The following is a 16,000-nucleotide window of genomic DNA, read 5'->3' as shown; positions in this document are numbered from 1 at the left end:
ATCAATGTCATGATAGTCTATAAAAGTGGACATTTAACAACCTGGGTTCCCTTGTGAATGTGTGTGTTAGAAGTGTGTTGCTGTTGTTTGTTTGTTTCTTTGTTTTTTGCCAGTGTGATAGTAATAATAGGCAAGTGGGATAGAAAATCTGTCAGAATGTAGGAAAATGGCTTGATACTGAGTTTCACATCACTTATTTTAATTTTCCTTATACTTCTACAAGAAGATTAGAAATGATTGGCAGTTCAAGAGAGCATTTCACAAAATGTAAATAGGCAGCACCTTCACTTCTTTCTTGTAGTAAACTGGAAAGTCACATTTTATTGATTAGGTATATATTCTCTGAGTGCAAGGACCACTTCATTTTTGTTTTTCTGTATTCACTTCCTAGCACCAAATGTTTCTTGAAGTGAACTGACTTGAAAGTTCTTGGGCAATTTAGTCATCCTCTGCATAAAGAAATTAAAATTACACTGTATCATTTAATAATTGTTTCTTCTCTATAATAGACCCTATTCTCCATCTTAGAAAACCTCATTTTTTTCTTTGTTTTCAGTTAAGGGCAGTTAGGTGGAGCAGTGGATAAAATGCTGGGCCTGGAGTTAGGAAGACACATCTACCCGAGTTCAAATCTGCCCTCAGACACTTAATAACTGTGTAACCCTGGGTAAGTCATTTAACTCTGTTTGCTTCCGTTTACTCATATGTAAAATGAGCTGTGGAAGGAAATGGCAAACCACTCCAGTTAGTTTCTTTGCCAAGAAAACCACAAATGGGATCACAAATAGTTGGACATAACTGAAAGGACTGATCAACAGCAACAACTTTTCAGTTAAGCTAAAAAATGCAGTCTTTCCCAGTTCTAAATTAAAGGCAGAGCTGAATGATATGATCATATTTGCTTGTTAACTAGTTTTACCTATGACCTCTGTTTTGATTTCTCTAAAAAGAAATCGATTTAGGTTGACTCCCACCCCAAGTAACAGTTCTTCTGCCCTTGTCTCTTCTTGAAAAACTAGGAGTGGTTTGATCTTTCTTAAGGGGACAACTAAACAGGTGGTCTCAGACTGTACTGGTCCTGATTTTCTGGTCAAGATTATTTATTGAGGCCCATAAAGCAACTAATATTCCTTAATTGTCAAAGAGGAATGATCATCCACACCTGAAGTCCACCTTTCCCAGTAGCCAATTGTGACATTCCCCAACCACCCAGAACTCCTTTCCTGCATCCCAACAAAGAAACTTCCCCCCCAACTCCCCCATCATTGACCTAAGTGAGGGGGCCAGTCTGACCCATGTTATTAACAGGTATACACATAATTGTTAATACACTGTTATCTTGCTGAGAGAAAACACACCTTAGTTTCCCTCTTATTGGCATTTTACATATCAAAATAGACAGGGTTGACAATTCAGAACCATTTATGCCAGAATGAGCATGTACATGTAGAGATTTGCAATATAGAGAAAGAGCATAATAAAAATAAAATAAAGTAACAGCAAGTTTTCTAAGAACAATATCTACCAAACCAATATGAAATACACAGTCTTTCTCCCCATTCAAATCCCAAGCCAGGCCCACACATTAAGCTTCTTATATCATGAGAAGCAAGAAACTTACTGCTCTTGTATACCTCTGTGAAATATCAGCTTGAGTACTCACAGAAGCTGACAAATGGGGATTCGTGAAAGAGAAAATCCTTTATTATATAACATATGATTTCTCAGGTGTCAGAAGTGCCATTTTTCTCTGTCCAACTTCTTTGAACAGCCTTGATTTTAATCCAGAAATAGATTGAAGAACTAAAAAAGGGAGGCTATTTTTTTTCTAAATGGCATCAGGGAATGATACATATAGAAAAAAGGGAGGGAGGTGGCAGAAACAGTTCCTGAAGAGTTCTGGCTATAGGGAAAATGCTATACTGGAGTTCACTGTATTGTTTAATGAGGCAACTAAATCCTTAGGTGATTATTAATTTTCCCAAAATTAATATGTCTAAAATAATCTTCTATACATCCACAGATATTCATTTATAGGTTTTTGTTATTTCTCTTTTCTTAAAATCCTGAAATCTATAATTTGAATGTAATTTCTATCATGTCAAACAATTTGAGTTTAAAAAAATATAAAACAGGAATTTACAATTTGGAGTCCACATTGTGGGGGCTCAATGATACATTTTGTAGGTACATGAATTTGGATGAGAAAATTACTTTATTTAATTTAAAGTCATTTCCATTGTAATTATAAATACTTTATTTTCTACATTCAAAATCATTATTCTAAGAAGTCAATATGCTTCACTAAACTGATGAAGGATTCAATGACACACTAAAAAGATTAAGAACCTGTGTTAGAGAATGTAAAATCATTTTGTTCTGCCCTACTTTTCTTGTAGAATGTAAGCTTCTCTAGGGCAGGGACTCTCAACTTTGCATCCCTGGTGCCATTCATGCTCTCTCACATATAGTCAGTGTTAATGTTTTCATAGCTTGAATATTGGTTGAATTCATCAATCATTTGATGTGTGAAAAAAGTGACAAGAATTCAAAGTTGATAATGAGGTAGGACTAAGATAAGAAGATTGAGGAATGGAGAGAATGAGAGATGGATTAAGGAAACTGAGATTTATGGGACATGTAATAACCAAAAATGACATTTCAATGTGTTTTTGCAGAAGATAATGTTCTAGAATTTTTGGTCAAGAAGAAGGGATTTTGCAGAGAAATTGGATTAGAGAAGGACTGAAAGTGGAAAGTAGAATTTTAAGATACAAAGTTAAGAGGTGATAGTATAAGTAACACAGACACACACACAAAAGATGAATCTGAATTTCTTCAGATATGCTTAGTATTAGAATGAAAACACTAAGTCAAAGAATAGATAGGCTGTCTGAGCACACATAAGATAGACAGAATAGAGTTAAGAGCTGAGATGATTAAAATATGTAGTTTGTCAGAGGCACGGTAAGGTTTTCACAAGGTTAAAAAAAAATGAAGATCCAATGGTAGTTATCAAGGGTCTTTCTACATATTTAATTGATAATGTCCTAAAACGTTATGAGTTAGTTACCTGAGAATCAAATGAGGAATCAAATGGAGTTTTCCTCCAGAGAGCTGATGTATAGTCCCTGAGGAAAGACTTCATACTTTTTTCTGTTGATCAGGTTTGGGCATGAGATATATGTTCAGAATGTGTCCCACTAGATTAATTTTAATTGGATAATAATTTATTAAATATTTATTATGTACTGAGTTTCATTAATAAAGTTCCTCCAATCAAGAATCTTTCCATCTATTGATAGATCAAAGAAACACTTAACAGTGATAGAAGGTAAAATGCTTTCAGCATCTAAGTCCACCCGTAGGCAATTCCCACCGCACTTGAAGAATGAGTTTCTAAAAAGTGTCTGCTGCTTCTTAATGACTTTTGGCTAAGAACAGTCAGGTAAGCAAGAATATAGGTCAAGACAAGGAGGCCATGAGTGATTAAAGTGATAAGACCCCAATGCAAGTCATAAACTCAATGTAAAAACCCAAAGAAAACAACAACTTCAGCTGGGTGGAGGCGGCACATGAGGGACAAATGTATACAAAGTGAGTTTGGGCCAAAAGTCATTAGTTCAAACTTTTCATATCAGGAAAGCTCTACCTTTTTATGTTTTCATTGTAAATATGTTTGTAGATGGTCATATGTTAGATTGTATCTCACCTCATTAACATACAAATCACCTAATGTTATGTTTGATACTTATTTGTGTCTTTGCTATATTCCCCTAATGTTTCATGAGCCCCAGCAAGGCAGGAACCCAGTCTTTTCTAAACTTTGTATTCCCCCTTGCACCTAGCACAGAACCCTGCACACAGTTGGCACTTAATATGTTTGTTGAATGAATAGTCTTTGAGTCATAATCTTGTTTTATTCCTCAGTCATATTAATAAGCCTATCACAAAGAAATTCCAAAATGAGCATTTATGGTAATTAATCTTGCTGCAAAAGAAATGCTATACCAACTCAATATCCGAAACTACTTTCTCCTACACAGAAAGTGAGCTGTGACTTTCACACATTAACTAAAAATGCTGAATATACACACAAACAATTTAAGTGAAACAATCATCATAGATTCGCCAATGTACTGCTTTTAAATCCTGTTTTATATAATTTTTTAATTAGTCCGATATCACAAGAATTATATGTACAGGCACTCAGTGTGTTTAAAAGTCCCAAAGAACTCAACATAAAATAAAATGCTACTCTTCTAATCTTCATTGGTATTCTTCAAACATAAACAGAAGCTACCATCTAATCCACCTAGGGCTGCACTGTGCAGAGACTGAAAAACTGTCACTCTAGTAAAATCTGAGGTGCTTCAGAGATAAAGAAATACCTTTTGCCTTTCCCAGGTATATGGAAACGTCAGTCAAGCACCACTTCATAACACAAAATAGGCCCAAACACAGCAATACAAAACCTAAAGCCTCAGGTTAGGATTACTAAAATTAAGTCTAAGACAAGAATGTTTTCAGGTGGTAAGAGATATTTATAGATAATTATTGAAATCCCAGATACTTAGCTTTGTTGTCATGTAGGCAAGCACTGACACTTTTCCAGAAATCTATCACCCCAATCTCAGTTGTCATGCACACAGTGCTACAATGAATGTACATTACTGAGTAAAGAAAGCAGAAAAAAGGAGCCAGGAGCAATCATAAACTGAATCTTATAAAGTACTTACGGAACGCTCTGTAGAATTCTTCAAGGGCTAGGTGCTTGTCCGAGTTAAAGTCATCATATTTCAGCAGATCAAACAGTGAACAGTCAGACAGATCCTTGCCAAGTTCATCCTGTTTTATTACCTGACAAGAAAATTATAACCATGAAATTACATTGGGGTCTTTAGAGTTCTCTGGTATAATTAATTGTTTCTAATAATCATTTAATAGATCATTTGAAGGCTGCTATGGGGCAATGAACTAAAACTATGTAAAGTCAGGGATTTCCAGTTACTTTATAATTATTTATTACAGTTCGAAAGTTAATACCTTTAGGACCATGACACTGGGTTTACATAAAATTTCATGAAATATGAGTTTCATAACATTTCAGCATTGAAAGCATGCTCTAGATGAGCACCAAAGTAATCTTGTTGCTGCCCTGTTATAGGATCATTGATGAAGACAACATCACTTAAAAGAAAGATTTGGAGTCTATCTTTCTGGCCTAAGACAGAAATAGCATTACAAATTTAGAGCTGGGAGTGGGAGGAGGAGAGAGAGAGAGAGAAAGAGAGAAAGAAAGAGAGACAGAGACAAAGACAAGAAAGAGAAGAAAAGGGAAGGGAAGGGGAGAAAAGAGAGAGAGGGAGAGAGAGAGAGAGAGAGAGAGAGAGACAGACAGAGAGAGAGAGAGAGAGAGAGAGAGAGAGAGAGTTGTCCAGTCTTACCCCGACTAGGTGCCAGAATGAGCATTTGAAATCTGGTCCAACTCACTCCACTCTCACTCACTATTTATACTCCACTATCCTGAATCTATTTATTATATACTTAACAGCCTGAATAAATGATGAATTAGCTCTTTTCCATCCTCCCTCTATTGCCCACAGATTTTATTGAGGGAAATAATATGTAATCAGTTAGATGTCAGGGAATTTGGAAATGATCATTAACTATTTGTGTCAGGGCCTGGCACCATCAATATGACTGCTGATGATGCCCCTACTTGTAGGCATTGACATAGATAGGTTGAGGGACCAATGAGCAACATTTCTATATTGTGTGATCTACTTTCATGAAAGACTGTTGAAACAATAGATGAGATTTACAACCATAACCTTTTAGACTCATTTTCTATATGTGTATGGACACACACAATACATACATCCATACATACATAGGTTCATATATACACATGAATAGAAAGATACTGAGTGATCTGACCAGGGACACTTCAAGAAAAGCTTATGAAAGAATTTTAGTTTCTAAGTTCTTAGTTTGGTACTCTCTTCTCAGCTAAGAAACTTGGCTATGGCTGCACAGTTTGTATCTGAGATAAGACTGAACTCACATCTTCCTGACTCAAAGATTAGCCCTCTATCCACTAAAGCAATTGTTTCTTCTCAACTACAAATAACATTTTTATGTAATTTTACTTTATAACCATGTTCTCAGCCATCTTATCTAGAAATAGGAATCACTGAGAAAAATGTAATTATTTTCCATTCCTCACAAACATTTTTTTTCTTTCACATCCAACATGTTTGAAATTAAAAATTCAATTAGTTAACCTGATAATCTCCTATTTTAGGGAGACAAAATGGATTATTTTTTGATTGATGCATATACATAGATATTGGGCACAATTTCTGTTTTAAGTGCTGATCTACTTACGTAGTGTGGCTGGAGGGCTTAACAAAGTTCCCTTATGGCATAAGTCACCTCTATAAGCAATCCTATGGGGCCCCCAAGTACTTTTTTCTTCTATGGAAATAAGAGGAGACTCAGACATTATAATGTTCTAATTCATTAAATGATGGGAAAAGGCATTTCCTAGGAAGAATTTTTTTTCTTTTATCCTTCCTTGATATCCTTTCTCTCTCTCCAAACATAAAGCAATGATGTAAGAACTTAGGATACAATGTGACAGAGTTTGTAAGGCATTCTATGGACCTCTTTAGTTTCTTCACACCCCATATCTACTTTTAAAATTTATATTGACTGAAATGAAACATAAATTAAGTAGCAGTGTGGGAAGATGAAGAGACTTTTTTTCTTTTATTTGTGGTTCATAGTCACATCACAGAATATATAGAAACAATCAGGCATAGTGGTATGCCGGAGCTGGTTGTGGGTACCTAAGAGTCAACTGTTAAATAATAATTTTGAGCAAATACACCTCGTGAATTGGCAAGTGGGCAAAACAGGGCATTATTCATTGTTTTGTTGATTACCTAGACTTAAGAAAATAATGGAGAAAATGTCAATAATACAAATTAAATTTAAATTAAACCTATATTAAGTTAAACAAATTAAACTTAAAAGTATATTGCGTATATATTTTAGGAGTGAGCTGGTTAATAATAATAATAACAATAATTAATAATAATAACTAGCATTTATATAATATCCACTACTTTCCAGGCACTGTATTAAGATCTTTACAAATATTGTCTCATCGGATCTTCATAACAATCCTTCAGTAAATGCTATTACATCTCCATTTTACAGTTATGAAAACTGTGTTAAATTGAAGTTGTATGACTTGCCCAAGCTCACACAGATAGTAGGTGTATGAGGCCAAATTTAAAAACAGATGTTCCTAACTCCAGACCCAGTGTTCTGTCCACTGTGCCGCTTAGCTGCCTTACAACAAAGTACTTGTTTAACATTTAGAAGCACACTCCTGGTTAGACTCCTTTGATAAATAATAACTGAGAATTCATATGCAAGTCACATGACTTCTCAATACACCTCAGCAACTCTCTAAGACAAAGACAGCTGTTGCCTATAATTGCAGTAACAGAAGAAACTTACAGACTGGCAATTCCCAAAATTGATGAAATCTCATTTCCAGAACCCCTCCTAAACCTCCCAAAAAGTATACTGTCAAGATAATTAAGCCTTCTACATTCATCCAAAAAAAGTGAAATAGCATTTTCTGCCATTTTCTAAATCCTCTAGCCTGATTATGTATGTTCAGGTTAAGTTGATCTTGGCATGTAATTGATGGCCTATGGAGAAGGCAGATGGAAGGCTGAGTGTCCTTGAAAATTTTACATGTATCTCTGCCACATTCCTGTCTTGAGCACAGTGTTGGTCATGTAATAAATACTTAATATGTTGATTGTGTGCATCAAAATCCAGTCAGCGAGGAGACATGTGAATATTTCTACTCTGTTTAGAGTTGTCCAGTTTTTACAAGATGGGACATAGGGGTTTAATTCTGTTATTTTAGAGTAAAAACCTCCCACTAGAATCGTATACCTAATCCTCCATATCAGTAACAAAGAAAAAGGGAGGAAGCAAGTTATAAATGCAACAATTACACTTAATATTATTGCTGTTGTTATCATTTTGTTCAGTTGTTTAGTCATGTCTGACTCTTCATAACCCCAAGAGATCCACGGGAATTTCTTGGCCGAGATACCGGAGAGGTTTGCCATTTCCTTCTCCAGTATTTAGCATTATATACTTAGCTTTTTCACTGTTCATATTTTGTTTTGTTTAAAATAAAATATATTATTTCAACTGAGAGATTATTCACGGAAGTTATTTCAAGTAAGTGGCGGTTTTCTCTCAATCAGTATTTTCTACAGTATCTAAGAATAATAGCCATTATCTCCAAGTAAATAATAATGATGCATGTCATTTTTTCCTGCGATGCACAGATATATATATGTTACTCTTAAAACATCCTTACAACACAAATAATCCCACCTCACAAGCCTAGCATTATCTATATACTTTTCTCCAAATGACCTTATTTGAAGGAATGTCAATACTGAGAAAATAGTTATATCACCATGGATAGTTTCCAAGTGCTTTGCTTTCCTGCTCTGGCAGCTGCTAAGGTAATTTTCATTGGCTTTCCCCCAGACACAGCTTCCTAGGTGCACAATTATATTCATGTATCCTATCAGGAGGCTGGAATGACTCTTAAAATCAGTTCCAGCTGGACTTGCTGTGACTAGGGAAACACTAAGTCAGGTTGATCTGCCCTGGACCTTTGAACACCCCAAACCATCTATGGAAAAGTGGTCATTTATCATGAAGAAAGAAAGGAGTATCCTTTTCCCCATCCCCCTTTTCTTTTTTTGGGGGGAGGGGATATTTTTCTGGATTCTTTGCCTTTTTTTCTTTGTTAAACAAGTACATTTTTTCTCCCTCCAATCCCTTTCCACAATTAACTAAAACAAAACAAACAGCTTCCTTGTTCCTACCCCCAACAAATATATGTAGTCAAACGAAAGAAATTTCCTCACTGGCCATAACCAAAAATGCATCCGTCATTTTGAACTTTGAACATATGAGGGTTCACTTTTTTAAAAAGTACAGTATGCTCAGCTACTCAACAGAATGATAATAAAGTACTAGCTACCACTTACATGGAACTTCAAGGTTTACAAAGATCCTCACAATATTTCTGAAAGCAAGATTCTACAGATATCAACTCCATATTTATTGATGACGAAACTGAGCCTCAGAGAGAGTGACTTATTCAAAGCCTCATGATAGGTCTTATTTTAAACTTATGATAATGAAAGATGGATATTTCCAAAACCACATACAAATAGAAATCTGCTTGTAGTTACATAGTCAAATATGTAAATGATCTTTGAGCTCACTGATATGAACTCATTCACTATTTATACCCTATCCATCCCTGCCCATTTTATCCTACTCCTTTCCATGTTCTCCATAAATATGCCACAGAGGGTCTATCCAAAGAGGCTTGCCTGACTTTCTCTTAATTTCAAAGTGTTTCACTGTAGTACCTGCCAGCCCATGTTCTTTCTTTGCTCATATATTTTTGTAATGACATCCTATATACAGCTTCATAATTCATCATTCCTGTAATGTGTTACAGAGTATTAATGCCCATTGTGTGCCTCTCCATTGCCTTCTAGGTAATTTTCAATTTCAATTTTTCAGACTGTAGTATTCCATAACGTACAGCCATATAAACGGACAATGACTTAGGCCTAAATTGAAGTCTCGACTATTATGAATAAATGAACCATGGCCAAATACTTGGTTACCGAGTATCTGCCACTGGAAATTTCCAACTTCCAGACTACTCATGAATAGAGATTTTATACTTATACAAATCCATGAGAAAAGAAAGACAACGTTAAATGCAGTAATCAGGTGGCCTGGGTCCTTTATCAGGCTTTCCATTTGCATGATTGGAAATAAAAATGAAAATCAATAAGAGCAGCGTCAGACTTGATGAAAGATTGGCTATGACACAAAGGTGGCATTTTCTGTCACGGGTGGTAAAAAAATTATTTTGAACACATTCTCTTTGCTTTACAGGGCATCTTCGAATTTTGATGTCAAATTTTGATATAGATCTAAATCACTTCAAAGAAAAGGCAGTATAATTAAGATCCTGCTTCTGATTTTAAAAATTTAGTTTTAATATTCACAGTTGTCACATTGTCATGAATAGCATTTTCTGGAAACATTTCTAAAATTCCTTACTGAGGCTTTCAGGTATTATTACAGAACAGCACCTTGGCCAGCTAGTCCTTTTCCCTTCAGATCCAGAAACTCATATGGAGAGGTTAAAGTGCTTGCCTTAAGTCATTCATGCAATAAGTGACAAGGCTAGTATTGGACCCAAATCATCTAACTATAGACCTTGAACTATTCTTTTGACTGCATCACATTACCCTTGTCTTCATTATTAATCTTTAAAATATATTGTAAGCTTGTATACAATAAGTTCTATGTCTTCATTTCTTCTCTATTGAAACTGGGCACTGTCTGCTGAGCAGTGGGGATATGTGACTGGCACACACATAATGAAGGCCCACTGGTGAAGTTAGTTGGTTAGTGGCATGATGTGTTGGCAACCGAAAATGGGCTCCTTAGCACTTAGTCAACAAGTGCCCTTGACTAGTTTGGCTTTTTCCCCTGAACCCTAGTAGTGTTTTGTGCCTCAGCCCCTAACGTTGTTTCATTTTCCCCCCACTTGCTTCCCCTGCCACCATGGCAAGGACAAAGCAGGCAGTCAGGCTCAGTCTGGGCTGGGTTGGAATGCACTCTGGGCTTATTTGCTCTCCTGTTGCTCCTAGCCACATTAATAGAAAAGTTTGCATTTGAGTCAGTTTGTTCTCCTGCTATCTGAGATTCCCCTTCTTGCCGTGGGGTAGGAGTGCCCCCATCTCTTTCACTTAATCTCAATCTTTCATATACTAGCCGGTAGGCTGATAACACTATCCAGCTTTGCCTAGGTAGTGATGCCCCGGACTGAATCCCAACTTCTTGTAAACACCTTTCCAAATCCGTAGGATCTCCTCTCTGTAGCCTTGGTTCCCAGTTTTCACAGGGTCCAGCTTTTTTAGCCAATTTTTTTGCTAGGGAGGAATAAAATGGATCCTCCCACCCTGGGATATTCATCTCTTCCTCTGAAGTTCTTCTGCTTCTAAATAGAGATCTTATACCTAGCGATCCCATCCTCGTCGCCAAATGTATTAGGAGGGCAGAGTTTATAATCTCAAAGAGGATCATATATATGTCTGAAAGGTTTGGAACCGCTGGATATAAGAAATTCTCAAGATAAGAGGCAGAAGAATCAAAGCATATATTTAGGCTCCACAGTAACCAACCCATGAACCAGCATCCCCATTTTGATATATTGATCCAAAGCTTCCAGGCCCAATAAGTCCACTTCACAAGAGTAACCAGGAGGCTACAAAGAAGCATGATGGTGTAAAGCAAAATCATGCTTCCCCCTCTATGGTAAAAAGATTACCCACTGGCCTCAAGTCCTTGTTCAGCTTCCTTCCGTAGGTCAGCTCTGCTACTGGCAGCTCCTGCTTCAGCTTTGGCTGCGGCTGTAGCTATAGCAGCCTCTGGCTCCAACGGAAGTTGTTTTTAACCATCACACATGTTTTTAACCAACACACATGAACGTTATGTCACTTGATGGCTAAACTATATACAATGATATATAGGATTCCCCGTAGGTAGATTAAAGAATTAATTTGTCAGTTTTCCTGTAGGTTGCAGAAAACAGATAATTGAGCCTAATATGGGCAACTATTACTGTAGCAATAGCAACCAAGAATATAATTACCTAAACTATTATTACATTGTCCTTCTTTGTGAAAACTGAGACATTTGTATCACTCCTTTTCTGTAGAATTCCTCAAAGTTTCAGGAAGGCTTTAATGATAATTCCTCTGACTACTTTCTGTAGCCAGGGATGTAATTCTGGGCTAGAAGACTTGCACTTTATTGCAGCTATTCTCAATATCTTCTCACTTATCTGGTTTCACTTTTTGTTTAACTGATTTTTTTTAACTTATTCTAGTCCCAGAACAGTTTTTCCTAATAGAAAGTAAACAGAAATAAAATATATTTCCATAGGTTTTTTTTAAAGTTTTCAAAGCACTTTACATATATCAACTCAATCACCATTACAACCCTGTACAAGCTATAAATATTTCCATTTTACAGGGAGGAAATTGAGTCTCAGAAAGTTTAAGTAACTTGTCTGTGGTCACCCAGCTAATAAGTATTGGAGACAGGATTTCATCTTATTCCACAGAATGCTAGATTAATTCTCTTTCCAGGGAACAGGACACTTATTTAGGTAGCTCTACTTTTTGTCAATAGTTACATTGAAACATGTCCAAAACAGAGGACGTATTCATTTGCTATTTTATATTATTTGCTCTGAATAGTATTTTAGAAGGCTATTTGTTTATCTCAATCATTGTTCACATGAACTCAACTCACACTTGACACTCTTCTTAAAGTCTTGAGCTTCTCTTGTTTTTGACCTATGAAACATATTGCTTTATATTTTATATTTGTCAAACATAGAGGCCTGTTTTCAATTCTCATCATGGTTGGCTTCTCTGGACCATCTGACGTTGTAAATCATTGTTATTTCTCTGTCGTTTGGTATCCACATTGTCTTGATTCTTCTTCCTTTATGTCTAACATTTCATTGGATTTTCCTCCTCCTTTGCCTCTCTTATCATAAAAGATGACCAAGACAATGCTTTTTGTCTTGTTCTCACCTCCCTTTATGTTACCCGCAGTTATCATTCATTTCCATAGATACAACTATTAAATCTATGTGAATGCATTTCAAATCTACATCTCCAATTGCAAACTCTCTCCAAAGTGCCAAACTACATTTTCAACTACCCAGTTGATTTTTTCCACCTAACTGGCCCAATGACATATCAAGCTCATTGTGTCCGAAATTGAATTCAATGTGTGTATGCATATAATATCTGTGTAGCATATAATATGTGTGTATTCAACCATATATGGGAATGGTTGTATGTATGTGCACATACACACAAAATATAATGTATATAACATATAAACAAAAAGTATATATATATGTGTGTGTGTATATATACATACATACATATTATATATATGTGTGTATGTGTGTGTATGTGTGTGTGTGTATAAATGTCTTTTGTCTGCATTGTGGCATGATCATGTTGTTCTTTTTATTAACATAGCCAATTTTGCTTATAAATTTACTGATATTAAACCAATCACTCATTTCTGGTATAAATGCAACCTGATCATAGTGTATGATTTTGCGATATATTACTGGAGCCACTTTGCAATTTGGAGACTGAGGTATTGTGGTGCTAATGTGATGAAAGATCTTCAATAAGCCTCAGGTGGAGCTAGTTAAGGGAAGCTTGATTAGGAGAGGCCCATTTGTAGGAGAGCCCATTTGCTAAGTAAGGGCTAAGTCTCAGGCCTGCACCCTTTCCTAAGAAGGTGCAAAGCCCCAGGGCCCCAAACAAGGTATATATACCCTGTGGGTAGCCCTTAAACTAAGACTAGAGAGCGGCAGAGACCAGAGAGCTGTGAAAAGAAGAAGAAGACAAAGAAGAAAGAACTGAGAGAGAGGACAGAGAACTGGAAGAGATGGAGAGACAGAGAGAGAACTTGAAGGGCTCTGAGAACTGCAAGGGCTTTCAGAACTTCAGGAAGAGAGGATGCAGGGAAGCAGACAGTTAGGATTCATGAGTCAGTGTTTATAGGAAGGCCCTAGCAGAAGGGAAGGTTACACAATGGCTTGGCTCCTTGCTGTGATTATAATTACAGCTATGTCAAATTGGGGTTATTGGTTCTGATATTTGACCCACTTGGTGTCTAAATAAATGTTTTACTTCTTCTGCCTTCTATATAGAGAGTCTCTTATACTTTAGGATTCCGAATTATACAGGCATATCCATGGTCACTATAGATATTATGAATCTTAGCTAACTGATACATTGGGCAATGAGGATGGGGTTGCAGAGTATATAGTCTCTATTTAGAGGCATAAGGACCTTAGAGGAAGAGATGAATATCCAGGATAGGAGGATTTACCTTATTTCTCTCTAGTAAGGGAATGGGCTAAAGGCCCTGGACTCTGTGAATGCTGGGAACACAAGCTATAGGGGGAGATTCTAGGGATTTGAAAAGATGTTTACAAGAGATTAAAATTAAGTCAGGGAGAGAATTATGAACAGCACTCTCAAGGCAAGGCTGGATATTGTTATCTTCTTACCATCTGATATATGAAAGAATGAACAGATTGTTAAGAGAAAGAAATTAGAATATTTCCATGCCACAGCAAGATGGGGAATCTCAGGTGGCAGGAATAAAGGTTATTGCTCAGGAATCTACTGACTTGAATGAGGATTTTGCTGTTAATGTGGCTAGGAGAAAGAGGAACCCAAGGAGGGCAAAAGTGCATTTCAGTTCAGCTCAAGTTGAGTCTAACTGACATTCTTGTTGCCATGGTGACAGGGGAAGAGAGTCAGAAGAGAATGAAACGATGTTAGAAGCAGCAGCATGAAATGTTACTATGCTAAATCATGCTCCTCACATAGAAAATGAGATATTGTTAGATTCTCAGACAGAAGTGTGCCACATATTGAGAAAAAGGAAGGAAGCCCAAAATGATAATTCATTTGTTAGGGAAATTCTGGAAGTTTTTTTTTTTTTTTCCCAGCAAGAAATCACAGACATCTTGAGTACGTTCACCCAGAGAATGGGAGAATCACTGATATCTTGGATGGTGAGAATCAGTGATGAAGGGGCTTCAGGAGTATCTGTTGATAATGTGGATTGAATGTTATTCATAAGCATTAGTCAGAATACTTTCATGCAGCAAGTTTTTATGGATTACCATCTGCAAGGAAGTGGCAACAATATGGCTAGTCTGTTAGCTTTAGCAGCCAAAGGATGTTGTAGAAAATATCCTGTTGATTCTATGTGGCCCAGTGGGGATAAACCCTGGTATTCACTTAGAGACTGTACAAGCAGTTTAAAGGAGGAGATGATGAAGACTGCTATTATGATAGGAAATGCAGGTGCATATCATGAAACTCCCTTGGGAGTCTCATAGAATTTTAATAGTTAAAACAGCTCCCCTGCTTATAAACACCTAATTTTGACTCTGCTAATTAGGGAAGTAGGGCACCCTCTTTCAGAACTGCAAGATAAGATTTCATAGTTAAATGACATAGGAGACTGGGGAAAAAATACATTTCCTTGAGAGAGAAGAATGAATAGCCAGCAGATTCAATGTCAGAATAGAGTGACAAGAAAAGAAATATTTACTGCTCTGTTGAGAGCAGGTGTGGATTTTGAAATGATAGATGGTATTTCAACTAATGAAGTGTAAAGGATGTACTGAGATAAAAGGCTTAACAGTAGGCAGAATAGAGAAGTAAGAGCTGTCCCTATAAATGCTAGAAATCCTACACAACCTGAATCCTTGTATCCAAGTGAGTCATAACTTCAGGGAGACTAGGAAATTGGCCAAGCCCCAGCTCAGATAAGAGAAACACACAGGAGGTATTACAAACCATATATAAATCTGACCATATATTGGAAAAATGGGTCAAATACTGTAACTAGGGCATTAATAGACACTGGGGTGGAGGCCTCCCTTATTTATGGAAATCCTGACAAGTTCAGGAATGGAACTCCTATTAACATCACATGACTAGTAAGGGCTGAAATATCATCCAGGCAAGTTAAACTGATGATGAAAATTGGACAATTGCCTAAGATAGAATATACTGTAGTCACTATGCCTATTCCTGAATACATAATTGGAACAGATATATTGAAGTGTATGACTCTGAATTTACCTGAAGGGAAATAGAATTTGCAGTGAAGCAAATAGAAATTAATACAGTTTTAGTAGAGAAAATAAAAATGGATCCAATCACTTTGCCTGAACTTTCTTAAGTAGTTACTTTGAAGCAGTACAGCGTACCAGGTGGGCAAGATG

The 16,000-nt window shown here is 36.5% G+C and overlaps 1 protein-coding gene across 1 annotated transcript in view; it reads right to left on the bottom strand.

Annotated features, from left to right (window-relative positions):
- Positions 1 to 438: 438 nt before the first annotated feature.
- LOC118854675 (follistatin-related protein 5-like) overlaps positions 439 to 16,000 on the bottom strand; it is a 98,563-nt gene continuing 83,001 nt past the window's right edge. The window contains exons 3-4 of the mRNA XM_036764981.1: positions 4,740 to 4,860; positions 439 to 449 (exon numbers count right to left, since the gene is read on the bottom strand). Of these exons, the coding sequence (XP_036620876.1) occupies positions 439 to 449; positions 4,740 to 4,860 (132 nt within the window). The remainder of the gene's footprint in view (positions 450 to 4,739; positions 4,861 to 16,000) is intronic.

Source organism: Trichosurus vulpecula, chromosome 6, assembly GCF_011100635.1.
Source record: "Trichosurus vulpecula isolate mTriVul1 chromosome 6, mTriVul1.pri, whole genome shotgun sequence".
Classification (NCBI taxonomy): Eukaryota; Metazoa; Chordata; class Mammalia; order Diprotodontia; family Phalangeridae; genus Trichosurus; species Trichosurus vulpecula.
Note: the sequence above shows the minus strand (reverse complement) of the source record. Positions and strands in the feature narration are given on the sequence as shown.